The sequence below is a fragment of the Rhinichthys klamathensis genome, unplaced genomic scaffold, assembly GCF_029890125.1.
Source record: "Rhinichthys klamathensis goyatoka isolate OS25496 unplaced genomic scaffold, OSU_Roscu_1.1 h1tg000229l_1, whole genome shotgun sequence".
In the NCBI taxonomy this organism is placed as follows: Eukaryota; Metazoa; Chordata; class Actinopteri; order Cypriniformes; family Leuciscidae; genus Rhinichthys; species Rhinichthys klamathensis.
Window position 1 is genome coordinate 2,345,560 of NW_026606753.1, and position 17,989 is coordinate 2,363,548.

The window sequence follows — 17,989 nt, forward strand, 5'->3', positions numbered from 1 at the left end:
ATTTGAAATAAATATGCAATTTATTTGTACAGTTTGGAGCTACAATACAAGCAAAGGTTCAAACACTGTGAATATAATGTTAAACATCAGCCAAAACATCACAAAACTAATTTTCAGAAATATATATTAATAGATTATAAATTCAAACAAGATTTCAGGAACTCAACATATTATATTTACATTACATTTTCAACCAATGATCTATCCCTGATCAATTTGATTTTGTATATGAAATGAATGATTTTAAAAAGCTTTTTTTTTTTTGTGGAACCTAGAGTGCAAACAAATTATAACCTCAAAATGATGTCATGCTGTACTAAATATATTACTGATAAAGATGACTGCAACCTTAGAATACTGATGATGTTTCACAGTATAACCATGCATAATGTTAGTGAAAATCACTATGACACCTTAATGTATCAATAAATTAACTAATTGCACAAACACCACATTATACTTCCTGTTTGCTTATTGTTTTGCAAACAGTACAAAAAGTATTAATCCTGATGATTATAAATGCTGCCTCATATTACTGTTTTGTTCAATTCCCTTTTTATTCTTCGTTTTTGAGGCATTCATTAGCCTATTTAAAAAAGTGGAAATTCCTGTCCCAAGAACAGCTGTCCAAAAGTCACTTCAACATACAAAGAAAAGAAATAAAACACAAATCTGGCCTGCAATCAGAAGCTATGGATGACATCTACAAACACCTTATAACACAGTCAAGCTCATTGGGCTTGGGGGACAAGAAGAATTCAATCAGTGTTACAGATCTTCAGACTCAGGGATCTCGAAAGGCTCCAGAGAGACAGTGGGTAAAATGAGAGACATGCCTTCGGAGATCCACCCCTGGGCAGTCCTGTTGAAAGTGGGCCGCTTAGCTGTAGGATCCTGGAGCTCAGGATATCGAGGCGCATTCAAGTCCACATCAGGAAGCTTGAAGGTGATCCCTCGTGGAGCTTTTTCAAAACCACCAAATGGTGTAGCCACCCTGAGATTTAACAGAGATTTAATTACTGAGGCATCTGTAATTGGTTTCTGTTATGCTGATTTTTATTGAACCCCCCCCCCCCCCCCAAAAAAAACACAATAAAACAGACTTCCAATAAATGAGGCAACATTTTAGGGCATGAACACATTTTTCAGGTATGAATTATTGAATAAATGGATATTGAAACTGCACCACCTGATCATCTCCTCAAGATGGTGCTGTGATGTGCAGAAACTTTATTGCAGAACTGAACATACTGCATAACTGTACAATTTTCAACAGTGTGTCGTACATTAAAAATAACGATGTTAAAATAACTGTCATTACACTATATTTAATGATAAATATGACTTAAAATAAACCAACCTATCCTTAAAAAAAAACCTGTATTCGCATTTTCTAAAATTAAAATGACATTTTTGTTGGAAATACTATTCACATGATGGCATTAAGAAAAAATGAAATACCTATTAAAGCTTTTGTAGTCAGGCAGCTCTAGTTTGGGCTCTGGGACTGGCATGTGAACTTTAAGTGTGTCGGCCAGAGTTGGGTCATTGATGATGGCCTCTTCCCATGGGGAGTGGTAGGATTTTGGCATAGCTGTTGCATTGAACCTCTCTGGAGGAATGTTTGTCAAGGGACCACCATATCCTGCGAAACAGTTTCTGCTGTTTAGACTTTGATTGCATGTTATCATTTGATCAGGCTAAGTTATGGATATAGAATAGCCCTCTGTAAATATCTTATGTAGAACCGAACACACCATTTAAATTGAAAGGCATTAACTTAAATTGAGATGAAAGGATTATAACTAAACTGAATTGGAGAGATTAAAACTGAAGTCTGAATCCAGATTTGTCTTAGACATAGTAGTACAATACGGACTTCAAGTTTATTTTACATAGCAAACGCAGCATGCATTTGTTGAATAGTGAAACCGACACACATACCTTTTAACCCTTTTAAAGTCACTTAGAGTGATTCACTAACTAAAAATAGAAAGTAAGTTGTGGGTGGCGTGTGCTGTCGCTATCTTATTCTCTTTTCACCTTCTCTGATTCCATTGCACTTACTCTCATAGATGATACAAGGCTTTTAAAACATCTTACAAGCATGTGAGGGTATATAACAAGCAAGAGCACTGCAATCATCCTGACTTATCTGCCATTGTGACACCCATTAATAAGTTTTATTTTTTCAAATGAAGAAGTTTTGAAATAAAATTTGTTCTAAAACACAATTCCAGTTCTTGTTAGCACATTGTCATATTATATGATTTAACTGTGAATTATAAACATTGTGATTTTGACATACCTGGTGCAATTTCCTCTGGGTTTGCTGGGTTTCTGGGATCTGGTGTGTTTGGTGGTGTTTTTGAGGCAACTTCTTTATTTTCTGAGTTTTCTGCATTTGCTTGATTTTCATTCTGGAACAAAATGTCAGTTTTAGTTTGGACAGCTTATTATGCATTTGTAGCAAGACATACAAAGACTGTTTCCATATTAGAATATTTTTTATTTTAAATTCAATTAACATTGTAAATAAAGTGGCATGAAAGGGACATTGTTCCCGACGTAACGTCGACGTGACGACGTAATTGGGATCACTTCAGGGAGCCCTATCTTCTTCGAGTGTCTACAGAACGAGCCAATGAACGTTGGCGTGCGTGAATCGTGTCACGCGCCCCGCCCCGCAGCACGGGTATAAACAGGAAGCGGATGTACGCACACATTGTCTTTCACTTCGGAGCTAAGCTTCTGTTGATCTGTTCTGCAAAGCTGTTTCTGCAAAGTTCTGCAAAGCTGCTACTACGTTGAAGACTCTTCAAGAAGACTCTTTCTTCCGGTGTTGGTGTGACAGCGCGATCAGCGGTGGCCGCGAGCATCTAAGCTCACAAACTGCTGTTATCACAGCACTGCATTGTGTGTGTGTATGTGTCGGTCTCGGTGGGCGTTTCCCTGAGTGTGTACCTCGTTTACACCGCGGCTACCCCTGGGTGCTTCAGGACTGAAAGAGTTATTTTTCTTTTTTTGTTTTATCTAACAAGAGCAACACAGTTGTGCTTTTCTGGATGCGGTTGTTCCCTGGCGCCAGCAGACGGCCACAATAGTTGCCTCTCGTGTTTGGGCATTCAGCACGCTGAGGCAGCTTTTGTGAATAGTTAATGTTCCCATTGCGGGAATATGACTACGACAGCGCTGAGATCGAGACTCGCTTACCTCAAGGAAGGTGCAGTCCCCTCGCCTATTCCCCCGATCTAGCGTCTATTCTGGACCTCAGAATAGACCTACTTCAGTGCATGACCAGGGTGATCTGAGGATTACCGTGAGGGCTTCCCCGCCGAGGCAGTCTTCGTGGGTCCCTCACGCCTCACAAGCGCTGCCACCGTTGGAGCCTCCAAAGGAACGCGCTGGCCCTTCCCTTGGACGGCCAGCCGTGTCCTTTGGGGCTCCACCTGACGATCAGATGTCGATCGCAGCATCGGAGGGGGAGCTTCAGTCCTCTGGAGATGAGGATTCGGCTGCGTTGCCCCCTTCGGGGAGTGTAGCGTTGCCCGAGTCCGATCCAGAATGGGCGGCTATGCTTTCCCGGGCCGCCGAGAAGGTCGGGCTTGTGTGGAACCCTCCCCCAGGTCCCGAGCCTTCTCAGTTGGACAATTGGTTTCTCGGGGCGGGCCGTGCTGGTGCTACCATTCTTCCCGGAAGTGCATGAGGAGCTCACTAGGACATGGACGGCACCGTATAGTGCCAGAAGCCGTCCTAGTGGCTCCTCCCTCCTCGCCACCCTCGACGGCACAATTTCGATAAAAGAGCAATTTCTAAAACATCTGGGTCTCAAGAGGGTGCGCTTGGCGACGACGCTATGCCTTGTCACCCTCAAGCCCCTCTTTCATCACCACCGAGCAGCAGTGGCTGTGTCCCGGATGCACTGACGCCTCCGCACACTCACTCTGCCCTCACTGTTGCACCACACACTCAGACCCCACTCCAGGCCGCTATGCCGTCCGAGTCGGGTCCCTGCATTCCGCCGCGCTGCCCCACCCCGGGTACGTCTGTGGTGCTGTTGGTCCTGCTTGCATGGCGTCTGGGAGCCTGGCTAGCGCTTCCCAGTCCGTCTCGCTGGCTCATCCGTACTGACAGACTACGGGGCATTCCCCAGTTTTCAGGGGCATTCAGTTCACCCGTGTTCTGGTGGACCAGTGTTCTGGACGTGTTCTGCCCCTGTGCTCAGGGCAGAGATCGCAGTCCTACTGGCGAAGGACGTGATCGAGCCGGTCCCTCCAGCTGATATGAAGACTGGCTTCTACAGCCCGTACTTCATTGTACCCAAGAAAGGCGGTGGGTTACGGCCAATCTTGGACTTGGGTATCCTGAACCGGTCCCTGCACAGGCTGCAGTTCCAGATGCTCACGCAGAAACATATTTTCAAATGCATCCGTCCCCAAGATTGGTTTGCAGCGATCGACCTGAAGGACGCGTACTTTCATGTCTCGATTCTCCCTCGACACAGACCGTTTCTTCGCTTTGCATTCGAGGGACGGGCATATCAGTACAAAGTCCATGTATGCCTCTGCCACCGGGTGGGGGGGTCACGTACAACAGGCATGCAGCTTCAGGTCTTTGGACGGGGCCTCAACTGCATTGGCACATCAACTGCCTTGAGTTGTTAGTAGTACATCTTGCGCTGGGCCGCTTCAAAACGCCGCTACTAGGCAAGCATGTACTGGTCCGTTTGTACAGCACTGCGACTGTTGCGTACATCAACCGCCAGGGTGGTCTACACTCCCGCATGTCACAACTCGCCCGCCATCTCCTCCTCTGGAGTCCGAAGCATCTGAGGTCGCTTCGTGCCGTTTATATTCTGGGCCTGCTCAACTTTGCAGCCGACGAGCTCTCAAGGCAGCAGGTAGATCTGTTTGCCGCCCACGTCTCACTGCCAGTTGTTTTATTCCCTGACCGAGGGGACCCTCGGCACGGATGCTCTGGCACACAGCTGGCCCCGGGGCCTACGCAAATATGCTTTTCCCCCAGTGAGCCTTCTTGCACAGACTTTGTGCAAGGTCAGGGAGGACGAGGAGCAGGTCTTGTTAGTTGCGCCGTATTGGCCCAACCGGACTTGGTTCCCCAAACTAGTGCTCCTCGAGACAGCCCCACCTTGGCCCATTCCTCTGAGGGAGGACCTGCTCTCTCAGAGACGGGGCACCCTATGGCACCCGTGTCCAGACCTCTGGAAACTCCATGTCTGGTCCCTGGACGGGACTTGAAGGTTCTAGGTGACCTACGCCCCGCGGTAGTTGACACAAATCACTTCCGCTAGAGCCCCCTCTACGAGGCGCCTCTATGCGTTGAAGTGGAACCTGTTCATTGAGTGGTGTTCTTCTCACGAGGAGAACCCTCGAACTTGCTCGATCAGAGCCGTGCTTTCCTTCCTGCAAGATAGGTTGGAGCGAAGGCTGTCTCCCTCCACCCTTAAAGTATATGTTTCCGCTATTGCCGCACATCACGATGCAGTTGAAGGTAAGTCGCTGGGAAAGCACGACCTGGTCGTCAGGTTCCTAAGGGGGCGAGGAGACTAAATCTACCTCGCCCACTCTATACCCTCTTGGGATTTGTCTCTGGTCCTTTCGACACTTCAGAGACCACCCTTTGAGCCTTTGCAATCAGCGGAGTTAAAAATTCTGTCCTGTAAAACAGTACTCCTGGTTGCATTGGCCTCAATCAACAGGGTAGGGGACCTGCATGCATTTTCGGTTGACGAATCGTGCCTGGAATTCGGCCCTGCTAACTCTCACGTGATCCTGAGACCCCGGCCCGAAAACGTGCCCAAGGTTCCTACCACTCCCTTCCGGGACCAGGTGGTGAACCTGCAAGCGCTGCCTTCAGAGGAGGCCGACCCAGTCCTCGTCCGCGCTCTGCACCTGTACGTGCACAGAACGCAAAGCCTCAGGACCTCAGATCAGCTCTTCGTCTGTTACGGAGGCCAGCAGAAGGGAAAGGCTGTCCCCAAGCAGAGGCTGGCCCACTGGATAGTGGATGCTATAGCTTTGGCTTACGAAGCCCAAAGCGTGCCCTGCCAGCCCGGGTTTAGAGCCCACTCCACTAGGAGTGTCGCTTCTTGGGCTCTGGCACACGGCGCCTCGCTGACAGACATCTGTAGAGCTGCGGGCTTTGCGATACCTAACACGTTCGCTAGGTTTTATAGCTTACTTGTTGAGCCGGTTTCTTCCTGTGTGCTCGCTTCAACCAGCCAGTAACATCGAAGTTCCCGCTCTAGTGTCGGCTTGCTGCGCCACTCCCCTCCACTTGGAGTGGATACGTGCGCTTTTTTGCTCCAGTTGAGTTTTTTGCTCCAGTTGAGTTTTTTAGTTTTTTGCTCTTTTTTGCTCCCCACTCAGGCCAACCCTGTAGAGTTCCTCCGCACCCCTTCGGCAGTCGGACATGGCGGAGTGTCCGACGCCACGCCTAGTGCTAGTATGCTTGTGTAACTTGTGCTAGGCTGGGTTCCATATTTGGTGATCCCTGAGGCGATCCCATGTGTGTATTCTTCCACGACCAGCTTCCTGCGGTGAGCCCGTGTCTTTCCCTTGGCAGAGTCCGCTCTGCTGTCACTGTCTAGTGTAGCCTCCCCCTTCTCAGGCTGAAGCCACCTCAGTGACATTCCATATGTTGCACTGCCCCTAACCGGCCAGTCCATATGTGTATTCTCCACATGTTACCTCCCTTCGGGCAGGATGTGGCTTCCGGAGCGTCCCTCTCCCCTGGAAATTATCCAAGAGTTCCACTGTGTGGGTTATAAAGGAACAGCAATTTGAACTCCCTCTTTGCAACCCTTCTGCCCCAGCCAATTGGGGGTCTGAGAGTCTTCCATAGGGCGCTGGATATGGCAGCAACCGTGGCGTTTTCCATGGGATCCCAATTACGTCGTCACGTCGAACGTGAGCGACTGAAAGGGAACGTCTCGGTTACTAATGTAACTCTCATTCCCTGAAGGTGGGAACGGGAGACGTAATGTCCCGTCACCACTGTTGCTGACCATCGCTGTGATGGCCATCATCATCTCGGCTCCTCAGCGAAAAAAAATGTGTGCGTGCGCCCGCTTCCTGTTTATACCCGCGCTGCGGGGCGGGGCCTGTGACGCGATTCACACACGCCAATGTTCATTGGCTCGTTCTGTGGACACTCGAAGATGATAGGGCTCCCTGAGGTGATCCCAATTACGTCAATGTTACGTCTCCCGTTCCCTCCGTCAGGGAACGAGGGTTACATTAGTAAACGAGACGTTTTTGGCAGCAGTTTCTCCTCTAAGGGTGAAGTTGGGTACTTTTTATTAATATTTTTAAGGCGTACTGTCAAGCTTAACAACTCAACCCCATCACATAAAATTAAGATGGAAAATTATCATTATTATTAATTATTCTACATGAGGACCAGTGGCCATTTTGAACAAAAAAACTCAACCACGTCACACTCAACTAATTTATGAATAATTGAATAAAAAAAATATAAAATAGTCATGTTTCAGTAAATACACTACCGGTCAAAAGTTTGGGGTCGGTACGATTTTAAATACTTTTAAAAGAATTCTCTTCTGCTAACCACGGCTGCGCTTATTTGATTAAAAATACAACAAAAATCAGTTATAGTATTAAATATTATTCCAGTGTAAATCAGCTGTTTTCTGTGTGAATATATAGTAAAGTGTAATTTATTCCTGTGATCAAAGCTGAATTTTCAGCATCACCAGTGTCAGTGTCTTCAGCGTCAAATGATCCTTCACAAATCAGTATAATATGAGGATTTGATGCTCAAGAAACATTTATTATTATTATCAACGTTGAAACAGTTGTTGGTCTGTCAGTTGTACAGTTTCTTTTTTTTTTTTTTGGATTCTTTGATGAATAAGAAGTTCAAAAGACTTTTGTAACATTATAAATGTCTTTACTGTCACTTTCGATCAAATTAATTATTCCTTGATAAATAAAAGTATTGATTTCTTTCCTCCAAAAAATAAAAATAAAATTCTCACTGACCCCAAACTTTTGAACGGTAGTGTATATACATACCAAAATCATGACAACTCATAATTTTGTTATAAATATAATATTTTATGTTAATCTGTCCACTTAAACACTGACAAGCATCCAAATGGCAGCCACATCAGCAGCAGAAAGGCTGTGTTGTGCATGCAGATATTTTGACCCAGAAAGAAGGGCACAATATGAGAGAGAGATCAAATAAAAAATATAAAACTTCTTGGTTACGTATGTAACCCTCGTTCCCTGAAGGAGGGAACGGAGACGTAGTCGACGTGTCGACTGATTGGGATCATGCTTAGAGAGCCTGTCATCTTCGAGTACTATTAAAACGAGCCAATGAATTTGGCGTGCGTGAAATGCATCATACATTCCGCCCCCGCGCCGCAGGTATAAATACGGAAGTGGATGCACGCACTAGTTGTTTTTCGCTGAGGAGCCGAGCGTAACTCGGTCCAGCAATAGTGGCGACGGGACTACGTCTCCGTTCCCTCCTTCAGGGAACGAGGGTTCATACGTAACCGAGACGTTCCCTTTCAGTCGCTCACGTTCGACCTAGTTGACGTGTGGACTGATTGGGATCCCAATTAAAACGCCATCTAGTGCTGCCACCTTCCAGTGCCTAGACAAAAGCCTCCAGATCCCCCCGCAATTAAGGTGGGGAAGGGACAGGGCTTAGGCCAGGGAAGTCACTGCTGTTCCTACAGGACCACTGGGAAAGCGTTCCCTGAACATGGAAGGAAGGGACGCTGCGGAAGCCACATCCTGCCCGAAGGGAGGTAATATGTGGAGAATACACATATGAACTGGGCGGATGACCGGGCAGTACAACATATGGAATGTCACTGGGGTGGCTCCAGCCTAAACAGGGGGAGACTCAACCGAACAGTGACGGCAGAGCAGGCTCTGCCAAGGGAAGACACAGGCTCGCCGCAGGGAGCCGTACCGTGGAAGAATACACATATGGGATCGCCGTAGGGATCACAGCATATGGACCCAGCCTAACACAGGTTCCACCAGTGCATACGAGTGATAGGCCTGGGTTCGGACGTTCCGCCATGTCCGTTGCCGAAGGGAATGGAGGAACTCGACAGGGTTCGGCTAAAAAGGGGAACTCAACTGGAGCAAGAATTGCGCACGTATCCAGTCCATAGGAGGGGAATGGCGCAGCAAGCCGACACAACGAACCAGGCTTACAGTGAAACTGGCTTCATGTGAAGGGAGCCCACGGGAAGCAGCGGTTCGACTAAGGTGTCGCCCAGCCCTCAACTCTAGAATATCTGTCAGCGAAGCACTCTGTGTCAACGCCTAAGCGGGAGCACACACTCATTTAAGAGGAGCTCACCACCTAAGTGGACATGTGCATCTCGGGAATTTCACCAAGATGAAGACAGCCACTTTCAGTGGGCCAACCTCGCTTGGAAACAGCCTTCCCTCTCTGCTGATTTCCTTAACAGATAAGAGCTGGTCTGAGGTCCTAAGGCTTGCGTTCTGTGCACGTAAAACCGCAATGAAGCGGATGGACAGAGAGAGCCAGGGCTGGGTCTGCCTCCTCCAGGCTCACCACCTGGTCCCAGTTTAAGGGAGAGGTAGGAACCTTGGGCACATATCCAGGCCGGGGTCTCAGCTCGTGAGAGATAGCCGGCCTGAATTCCAGACACAAGTCGTTGACTGAAAGCGAGCAAGTCCCTACCCTCTAGTAGAGACCATGCGAGCAGGAGAACTGTTAAAAAGCAGAATTTTTAACTCACTGCCTGCAGTGGCTCAGGGGCGGTCTCTGTATTGCAGTAGCACCAGAGATAGGCCCAAGAGGATAAAGAGGGGCGCAGGGATGACCCTTGCTCCCTCAGGAACCTGACGATCAGGACGTGCTTCCCATACTTCTGCATATGATGTTTGTATCATATTGAAGGTGAAGGAACAGCCTACTCCAACCCAACTTGCAGGAAAGAGAGCACTGAAATGACCGAACGCTCTCAGGATCTCCTCACGGAGAGAAGACTCATTCAACGAATAGGTTCCACTTCTAACTAGCGAAGCACAACTGCCTTATCTTAAGGGGGTGCTTGCAGAAGTGATGGTCAATACCACATATCCTTGTGATAGCGACCTGAACCTCCCCGTCCAGTTCTTTGAACGAGGGTGCCATCATGCCCCGTCCCTGAAATGTATTCAGGGGAAGTCAGGAAGGCTGTCGAGGGAACTAGGTCTGGTTGGGCCAAAAAGGGGCAACTATCAAGACCTGTTCCACTCCTGACTTAGCACAGTAGGTGCAAGCCACATGTACGCACAAGACAGGAGCACTGCTCAACACTAGATGTGATAATTCACTGAGCTTCAGGAGTATTTCTGCTCAACACCTGAGTGTGATTAAATTCACTGAACTTGAGCAGCGCCAAGCGATGTTGAATCGCATAGCCGCTTTCTTAGAAGGCTCACTGGGGAACGCATTTCTGCGGGGCCCCGGGGTCAGCTGAGAGCCAGTGTCTATCCAAGGGATGTCCGCTCAGACAGAAACACAACTGGCAGAGGGACGAGTCTGGAGAGGCAACAGATGTAACTGTGCGGCCCCAAAGTGGTCCCTGCCCAGCTGGACCGCCAGGGTATGGAGTCTCCACTCTCCCTGGCCATAGCTGTCGTGAGGCTCGTTGGCGGCACGATTGAGCAGGCCGGAAGATTTGTATAGTGGAATGAAGCGACCTCAGAAGCTTCTGACTCCAAAGAGGAGGTGACGGGCGAGTTGTGACATGCGAGGGAAGCTTAGCGCAACGGTCGCGATGTTGTCTTTTCAGACCAGTACCAGCTCGCTGAGCAGCAGTGGCTCAAAGCGAGGTGAACTGCCAACTCGAGGTAACAAATACCAATGCAGTCGGAGGTCGTCCAGGCCTCTGTTAAAGCATGCCCTTTGTACATGGCCCCTCAGTCAGTGTTAGTCGACCTGAAGGTCTGAACACGGGCTGAGAGTTTGGCGGCAGGCCGGGGTGATCTTTTATCACACAGGTAAAAGATCACCCTGCTGAAGCGGTCTTCATATGGAGGAAGCCAAGTGGCTGCGTCTGCCATATGCCCCAGGAGCCTCTGAAAAATTTCTTCAGTGGGACCCTTTCTCACTTCTAACACTAGCCTAACACTCTTCTTGAAGAGACGTGTTGAACCGAGTCCATCTCCTGAACTGAAAAAGAGAGACACAGCCCGTGGGCGAGATTACTCTCTCCCAGTTGACCTGAAGACCCAACTAGCTATGGAGCACTTGAAGGGTAGAACTTGTACTGATACTTCGTACCTTCGAACGCAAGAACACAGGTCTGTGGAGCGGAAGGGTAGAGATCTGAAGTACTGTCCTTCAGGTCGAACACTGCAGGTCAACCTTGGGGACAGAGCATTTGAAAATGCATCTCTGTGTAAGTAATTGAATGGAGGCTTTCGAAAAAGCGCCCGTTTCAATTGACACAGGTCCAAGATGGCCATGACCCACCACATATCTAGGGTACAATGAAGTACGGGTAAAAGAAACCGGTCTTCATATCGGCTGAGGAAACGGCTACATCGCGTCCTTCGCCAGTAGGACTGCGACGTGCGCACACCGGACAGGAGCAGCGCTCAACACCTAGGTGTGATAAATATCACTAATTCTAGGAGCATTTAGCTCAACACCTAGGTGTGAAGAATATCACTGAGCCAGGGCGGAAACCAAGCGAAATGAATTGCAAGCCGAGTCTGCTGGTCAACTCAGGGCCAAGTGGAGCGGTAGGAAGCACTTCAGGCTTACACACACCATACCAGGGGCCAGAGAGACCACAGACGTACCCGAGGTGGGGCAGCGAGGTGGAGAACAGGGACCCAACTCGAGAGGCCCGGAGGTGACCCGAAGGAGGGTCTGAGTGTGCAGTGCAGCACTTACCTGACTCCACGAACGGCAGGGGATGCTTGAGAAGGCGGATGACCGGGTCGTCGAACCGCACCAGGGTGCCGGCTGGCGAACAAGAGGGAGCTGAAGGGTGCAAGGCTTTGCTGGGTCACACACCGCCAACTAGCCCTCTTGGGGCCCAGGAAGGGAGAAATTGCTCTTTCTTTGAAAATGTGGGTACCGCTGGCTACACTTTTATGGGAACCAATGGCGGAACAATACACACACAAAAACAAAAACTTCACTCGGTCCTCTTACGAGTGAAGGGAGTGGCCGGTGACCATCTCCAAGAGCTTTTCCTCCATCCCTGGGTGGCCCGCCTCAGGTTCAACGCTTTCGCTGTCGCTTGCCACCTGGATTGGCAGCGCCTAAAGCGGGCGGGGCGCCCCTTCTGCGGCCGGCTCCAAGCTGAGACCTAGGTGAAGGCTACTGCGATGGTCCAGCAGGAGCAGAGGCGGCTGCAGGCGGGCGCCCTCGGCAACGAGCAGGCGCAGGATCTGCCACCGACGAACGGGTGGAGGCAGCAGCAGGTCGTCGGGGCAGGATGTGCCGGATGGCCCCCGTCTGCTTTTGGGCGGCCGAGAACTGCTGGGCAAAGTTCTCAACCGCGTCGCCGAACAGCCCAACCTGAGAAATGGGAGAGTCCAGGAACCGAACCTTGTCCGCTTCTCTCATGTCCGCCAGGTTGAGCCAGAGATGGCACTCCTGGACCACCAGAGTGGACATCGCCAGACCGACCGTGCGAGCTGCAACCTTTGTGCCCCGGAGGGCTAGGTCAGTTGCAGTGCGGAGCTCATCCACGAGCTCACGGTCTGGGCTACCCTCGTGCATATTCATGAGTGCCTGGGCCTGGTGGACCTGAAGCAACGCCATGGGATGCAGAGAGGAAGCGGCTTGCCCACAGGCTTTGTAAGCTCTGCCTGTGAGAACGGACAAGAACTTACAGGCCTTAGAGTGGAGACGAGGATCCCCCTTCCATGAGGTAGCGGTCACCGGACACCGTTGCATCGCAACAGACCGCTCCACTGGAGGGATAGCCTCGTAACCCTTCGCCGCTCCCTCATCAAGGGTTGTGAGGGGGGAAGAGCTACTCAGGTGGTTTCTGGCAGAGAAAGGTGCCATCCATGCCCTTGTCAACTCCTCATGCACTTCAGGAAAGAAAGGTACCAGAGCGGCGGGGTGAGAACCAGACTGGCCTGCTCCGATAAACCAATCATCCAACCGAGAAGGTTCGGGACACGAAAAGAGGAGTGAGGGATCCACGGGGCTTTGCCGGGTGGATTATCCCTCACAGTAATCTTCAGATCACCCAGCCCAGACGGCACTCCAGGCATTTTCTGGGAAGGTAACCCAGAAGAGACAGTAGAGCGGGGCCTGGGGAAGGGGACTCCACCTTCGCGAACGAAGGCGAGTCTTGATCTTAGCACCAAGACGATCATGTTCCCACAATGAGAACATGAATCATCCACAAGAGCTGCTTCAGCGTGCTCTATGCCCAAACACGTGACACAACTCTTGTGACCCTCAGAGGGGGACAGAGCCCCACCGCACCCAGAAACGCACGGATGGAATGGCATCTTGAAAAAGACACAAAACTCACCCTTGTTGCTCTTTCAGAAATGGGACCCGTCACCAGTGCCGGAGCACACAGGGAATGACCGCGGCAACACTGAATTCAGCGAACTGAAAATAGTGAAGCACTCACTTTTCCGCCCTCAACCAGCTGTCAACACACACACAAATATAGTTAAATTTGCTTGCTGTTAAAACAGGAGTTGAGAGCTCAAAGCTCGCGATCACCGCTGTACTCGCGCTGTAGAACCACCAGGACCGGGAGAGTCTTCCAAAAGAACACCGACACTCGCTCGTTGAAACAACAGCACTCTTCAGAGACATCAAAGACGATCGGCTCCGAAGCGAAAGACAACTAGTGGATGCATCCACTTCCGTATTTATACCTGCGGCGCGGAGTGTGTGATGCATTTCACACACACCAAATTCATTCGCTCGTTTTAATAGTACTCGAAGATGACAGGCTCTCTAAGCGTGATCCCAATCAGTCGACACGTCGACTACGTCGAACGTGAGCAACTGAAAGGGAACTGAAGGCAATGTCTTCCTTCAAACCTGTTACAGTCACCCCGTCACACTATTCTCATCCTTATCACATTCATACTGTATTTTTTTGGAAAAAAATACGGAAGACAAATAAAAATGAAAGACATGACATACCACCTGACATATTAAAGACTATCATGATAAAATTGTGGTTTTAGTTTTTCAATATAAATTGAAAACATTTTGTACAAAAATAAAGAGACCAGTCACACAATTTGTCTATTTTTAACTTCAGTCTCATGAAAATGTGAAAATTATCATAAATGTTACTTTTGTAGTTATTAAACTGTTATGAGGGACATGAGCAGTAGGTAGATGTTTGTTTTATAACAAGTTTTGTGTAAAATCCTTATTAAACCAATTCCATTTTATCCGTTACAGGATTGAGGTGTTTAAATCTGAAAAAAAAACCTGAAAATAATAAAAAGGTCTATAATGCCTGTGGTGGGAAAATATGATTTGTTGGAGTTTTGTGCCTAATGATGTGAGGTATTTAGAAAATTACTCATATGTAGCTTTTAAAAAAAATCCAAGTTGAAATATTACCAAATCACAGGAATTTACCATTTGCGTAGATTAGATGTAAATTTACAGTTATGTATACTTTTTAGTGTACAGATATAATTTATGTATAAATGTATTTTGGAACACAGTGGTGAGCATGAGCACACACACACAAACACACACACTTGAACAGTGATAAATGAAGTAGGTTGTCAGGGACGCATAGCATTGCTGACCCTAAAGAAGGAACATTTGGAAGGACACGGGGCACGTGGCATTTGCTATCTTCCATGTGTGTCTGCCATTCATTCAGCTGAGCACATGCTTGCTTTACTAACAAAGTAACAAAACATACAGTTCAAACAAGCAAATCACAATTATATAACAGAACAGTTTAGTCTTAGGCTCAGTGTTAGTGATCAAGTGACAAATTAAACATCAAATTAGATATTTGAGACATATTTATCACATCAGGAGTATAGGCTATTATTGTTGATTATTATTGATATTATTGTTATTATCAGCACCACAGTAGCTATTACATTGATTTGCATCCTTTGATCTGTCATATAATGATTTGTGCACAATATAAGCAAATAGACTTCATTATGCATGTAGTCTCAAGCCAGTGTATTTGTGTAGATGCTACTTACATTTAAAATGGTGTTGGCTTCATTCTGAATGCTTTCAAATGTGTATTTCTCTGATCTTCGCTGTCGCATCTTAAAAAGGCGTGATCCTCGGTTTGACAAGAGAGAAAGTTCCTCCAGCATGATGTCTTTTGGAGTGGAAAGTTTCTTCCCCAGGTCCATAGTAAACCCTGCATTAATATAACATTTTTGTTATAACAAAATAATTCAACAGAGTTGAATGGAAAATGGATAATCTAAATTCTTGGATAACGCTTATATATATATATATATATATATATATATGAACATACATGACTCATGACATTATTACAATTTATATGGACGTTAACTACTGAATATTACAGCACTATAATGTAATAAGGTCTGTCTGTTAATGCCTTAAATGAAATTAAAGTTATTTTGATGTGAACCTTCATTTGCTTCATAATATACATCATCTATTCAAATAGCACATCATATATCATGATATAACAATACCAAGAATACAAAAGGTTTTAGTGTGAGTGTGGATGCCTGTGTTAGACACACATTCTATGACAGGTCACATGGGAAAAACATTTCAATTTAATCGTAAATTCATTATAAACAGGTAAAACATGATGATTGTGAAAGTTTTGTTAAAGGGAAAATTGGATGTCATGTGCTTTTGCTGCAGGAGCATTTACCATGATGATTCCAAACATGATATCTAAAATAGAAAGCATTAATTTTGTGCATCATTAATTGTTACAGAATGATGTTTCAATATGAGAATGTTTAATGTTACTTAAAGCATTTAAAATTGCACCTAATCTAAAAAGATTCAAAAGCTTCAGTGTTTGTTTAAACAGGAGAATCTCTCTTGTTCTACATGATCTTTATTCTGTTCTCATTTCAGCTCCAACACAGCTGTCCTACCCCATCCTCCCAACTTTAGCTTCTGCAGAAATAGCCCATGACAATGACAGAGTGAATCCACTGGCAGGCAGCAGAACATCCATACAAGATTATTTATGGCTAGAATGAGGCTGTGGCCCTGAACCACATTCTAAATGTTGGCCTTTCTCTCTGTGATTGGCAGCTACGTTTTGTGCTGTGCTCTGTAATCATTCAGTGCTGAGGGCAGGTTTTGATAGAAGGTTATACCATTGGCACCACCATGAACCTCATGGCAAAGGGCAGCTGCCTGCATCTTCCTCTCACGCACTGAAAGAGTGCTGAACTGTGACATGTTGGTTTAAATGAGAATCCCAGTAGTGCTGCAATAGATAAAGGACACAGATACTTGAAGTAGAACTATCTAAAGTCCTGATGAAAAGTCCTGAGAGAACCTGTCTGAAAAAAGAAGGTTATACATGAGGATACAAAGACTATAAGCTTTAAAAAATATAAATCTATCATTGTAACAATATTGTATGTTTTTATTGCTAATATTCATGATATGTCTGGATATTCAAAATCTCATTGTAATATAGCCTAACTGAAATAAAAATCCATTTATATAAATTTCTAATTTAGGGCTTCTGTGTAAAACTGTTAAGGATTGCTATGGGGTTTTTGAACCAGAACATTTTAATAGAAAACAGAAAATACAATTTTAATAATTAAGAATATAGGAACCAAAGCAAATCCTTTAGTTGCATTAAATTTCATATTTAGGCTTTCTAAGCCACTGTAAATGTCCTTCCATAATCGGTCATTAAAGCATAAAGGTGAAACTAACCGACCACAAGCCAGATCTTTATACAGAACAAGATATCTTATGTCATGAAGTGATATAAATCAATGGTTATGCACGAGCTGGTGACAGAACATTGTGTCCAGGGTGTAGATTTGGTTACTGAGGCTGACCAAAGCCAATAGAAACTTTTTTTTGGCACAGTTCACACAGCCTTGCTATTTCATCCTTTACTTGTTGCTCACATCAAAAACTTTAAAACTTTAAAAATCTCTGAATTCTCTCTTCTTCTTTTTTTTGGTAACATTGCTAGTATTGCTTAAACTGATTCGTCTTGGTCGACTGTTATTCCTAATTAAATATTTTTTTTCTTACTCAAGTTTATTTTATAAAATTAGTCTATTTGCATGCTTTGTATTTCTGTGACATCAAATTTCAAAATTTCATTCTGTTTTAGTCATCAATCCATTATTAAGTGCACATTTATACATAATCAATCTTCTAAATGACCATCTCTTTGTACCTATGTTTTGTTATCATAGTTTAAGGGTCAGACTGTCCACAAAACACAACCCCCAATATTGTTATAACACATGTTGGTTATCATTATGTCCACACATCGCACACACTCTCTCAAGGAAGGCCAGCTTCGTCTTACCTGTTAAAGCTGTGTTTGTCTTGAGTTCTACCTGTACAAATGAAGAGTTTAACTTTAGATAGATCGATTCCGCCTGATTTGTCTTTGTCTCGCACTCTGTTATTGACTTGCACTGAGGTGGGGGTGTGTGCGGGTGTTAGTGGAACGCCAGCTTACATCAATAGGCTAATTTTAGCTGTGTTCAGCACTCAAACCTCTCACAATGCTATAAGATGGTATGGAAGGGGGAGGGAGAACTGTATGCATGAGAATAAAGTGTACAAAAGTCTGTGGGTGAGTACTTGTGTGTAAACGGTGATGGGGCTTTAGTCTGTGCAATTCTTAGCCTCGGAGGCTGGGATTTTCTTGATTGTCATTAAAGGCGGGCCTTCCAGCAGATAGTTCTCATTCCATACTGAAGCATGGGCAGTATGACAATCCTGCTCTTGCCTTATTGCATAACACATAATCAGGACTCAGAATTGA

The 17,989-nt window shown here is 46.3% G+C and overlaps 1 protein-coding gene across 3 annotated transcripts; it reads right to left on the reverse strand.

The window, feature by feature from the left end:
* Nucleotides 1-615: 615 nt before the first annotated feature.
* myoz2b (myozenin 2b) lies at nucleotides 616-17,660 on the reverse strand. Of its 3 annotated transcripts, none has more exons than XM_056265118.1 (6): nucleotides 17,525-17,660; nucleotides 16,335-16,523; nucleotides 15,210-15,376; nucleotides 2,309-2,420; nucleotides 1,462-1,645; nucleotides 616-994 (listed from the first exon to the last, which is right to left on the reverse strand). In XM_056265118.1, the coding sequence occupies exons 2-6, from the start codon at nucleotides 16,417-16,419 to the stop codon at nucleotides 769-771; spliced, it is 774 nt and encodes a 257-aa protein (XP_056121093.1). In that variant the 5' UTR covers nucleotides 16,420-16,523; nucleotides 17,525-17,660; the 3' UTR covers nucleotides 616-768. The 3 variants fall into 3 exon arrangements, with proteins under 3 accessions (XP_056121093.1, XP_056121094.1, XP_056121095.1); XM_056265119.1 differs by having other exon boundaries at nucleotides 16,335-16,447; nucleotides 17,525-17,659; XM_056265120.1 differs by lacking the exon at nucleotides 16,335-16,523 and having other exon boundaries at nucleotides 17,525-17,656.
* Between the last annotated feature and the right edge of the window lie 329 nt (nucleotides 17,661-17,989).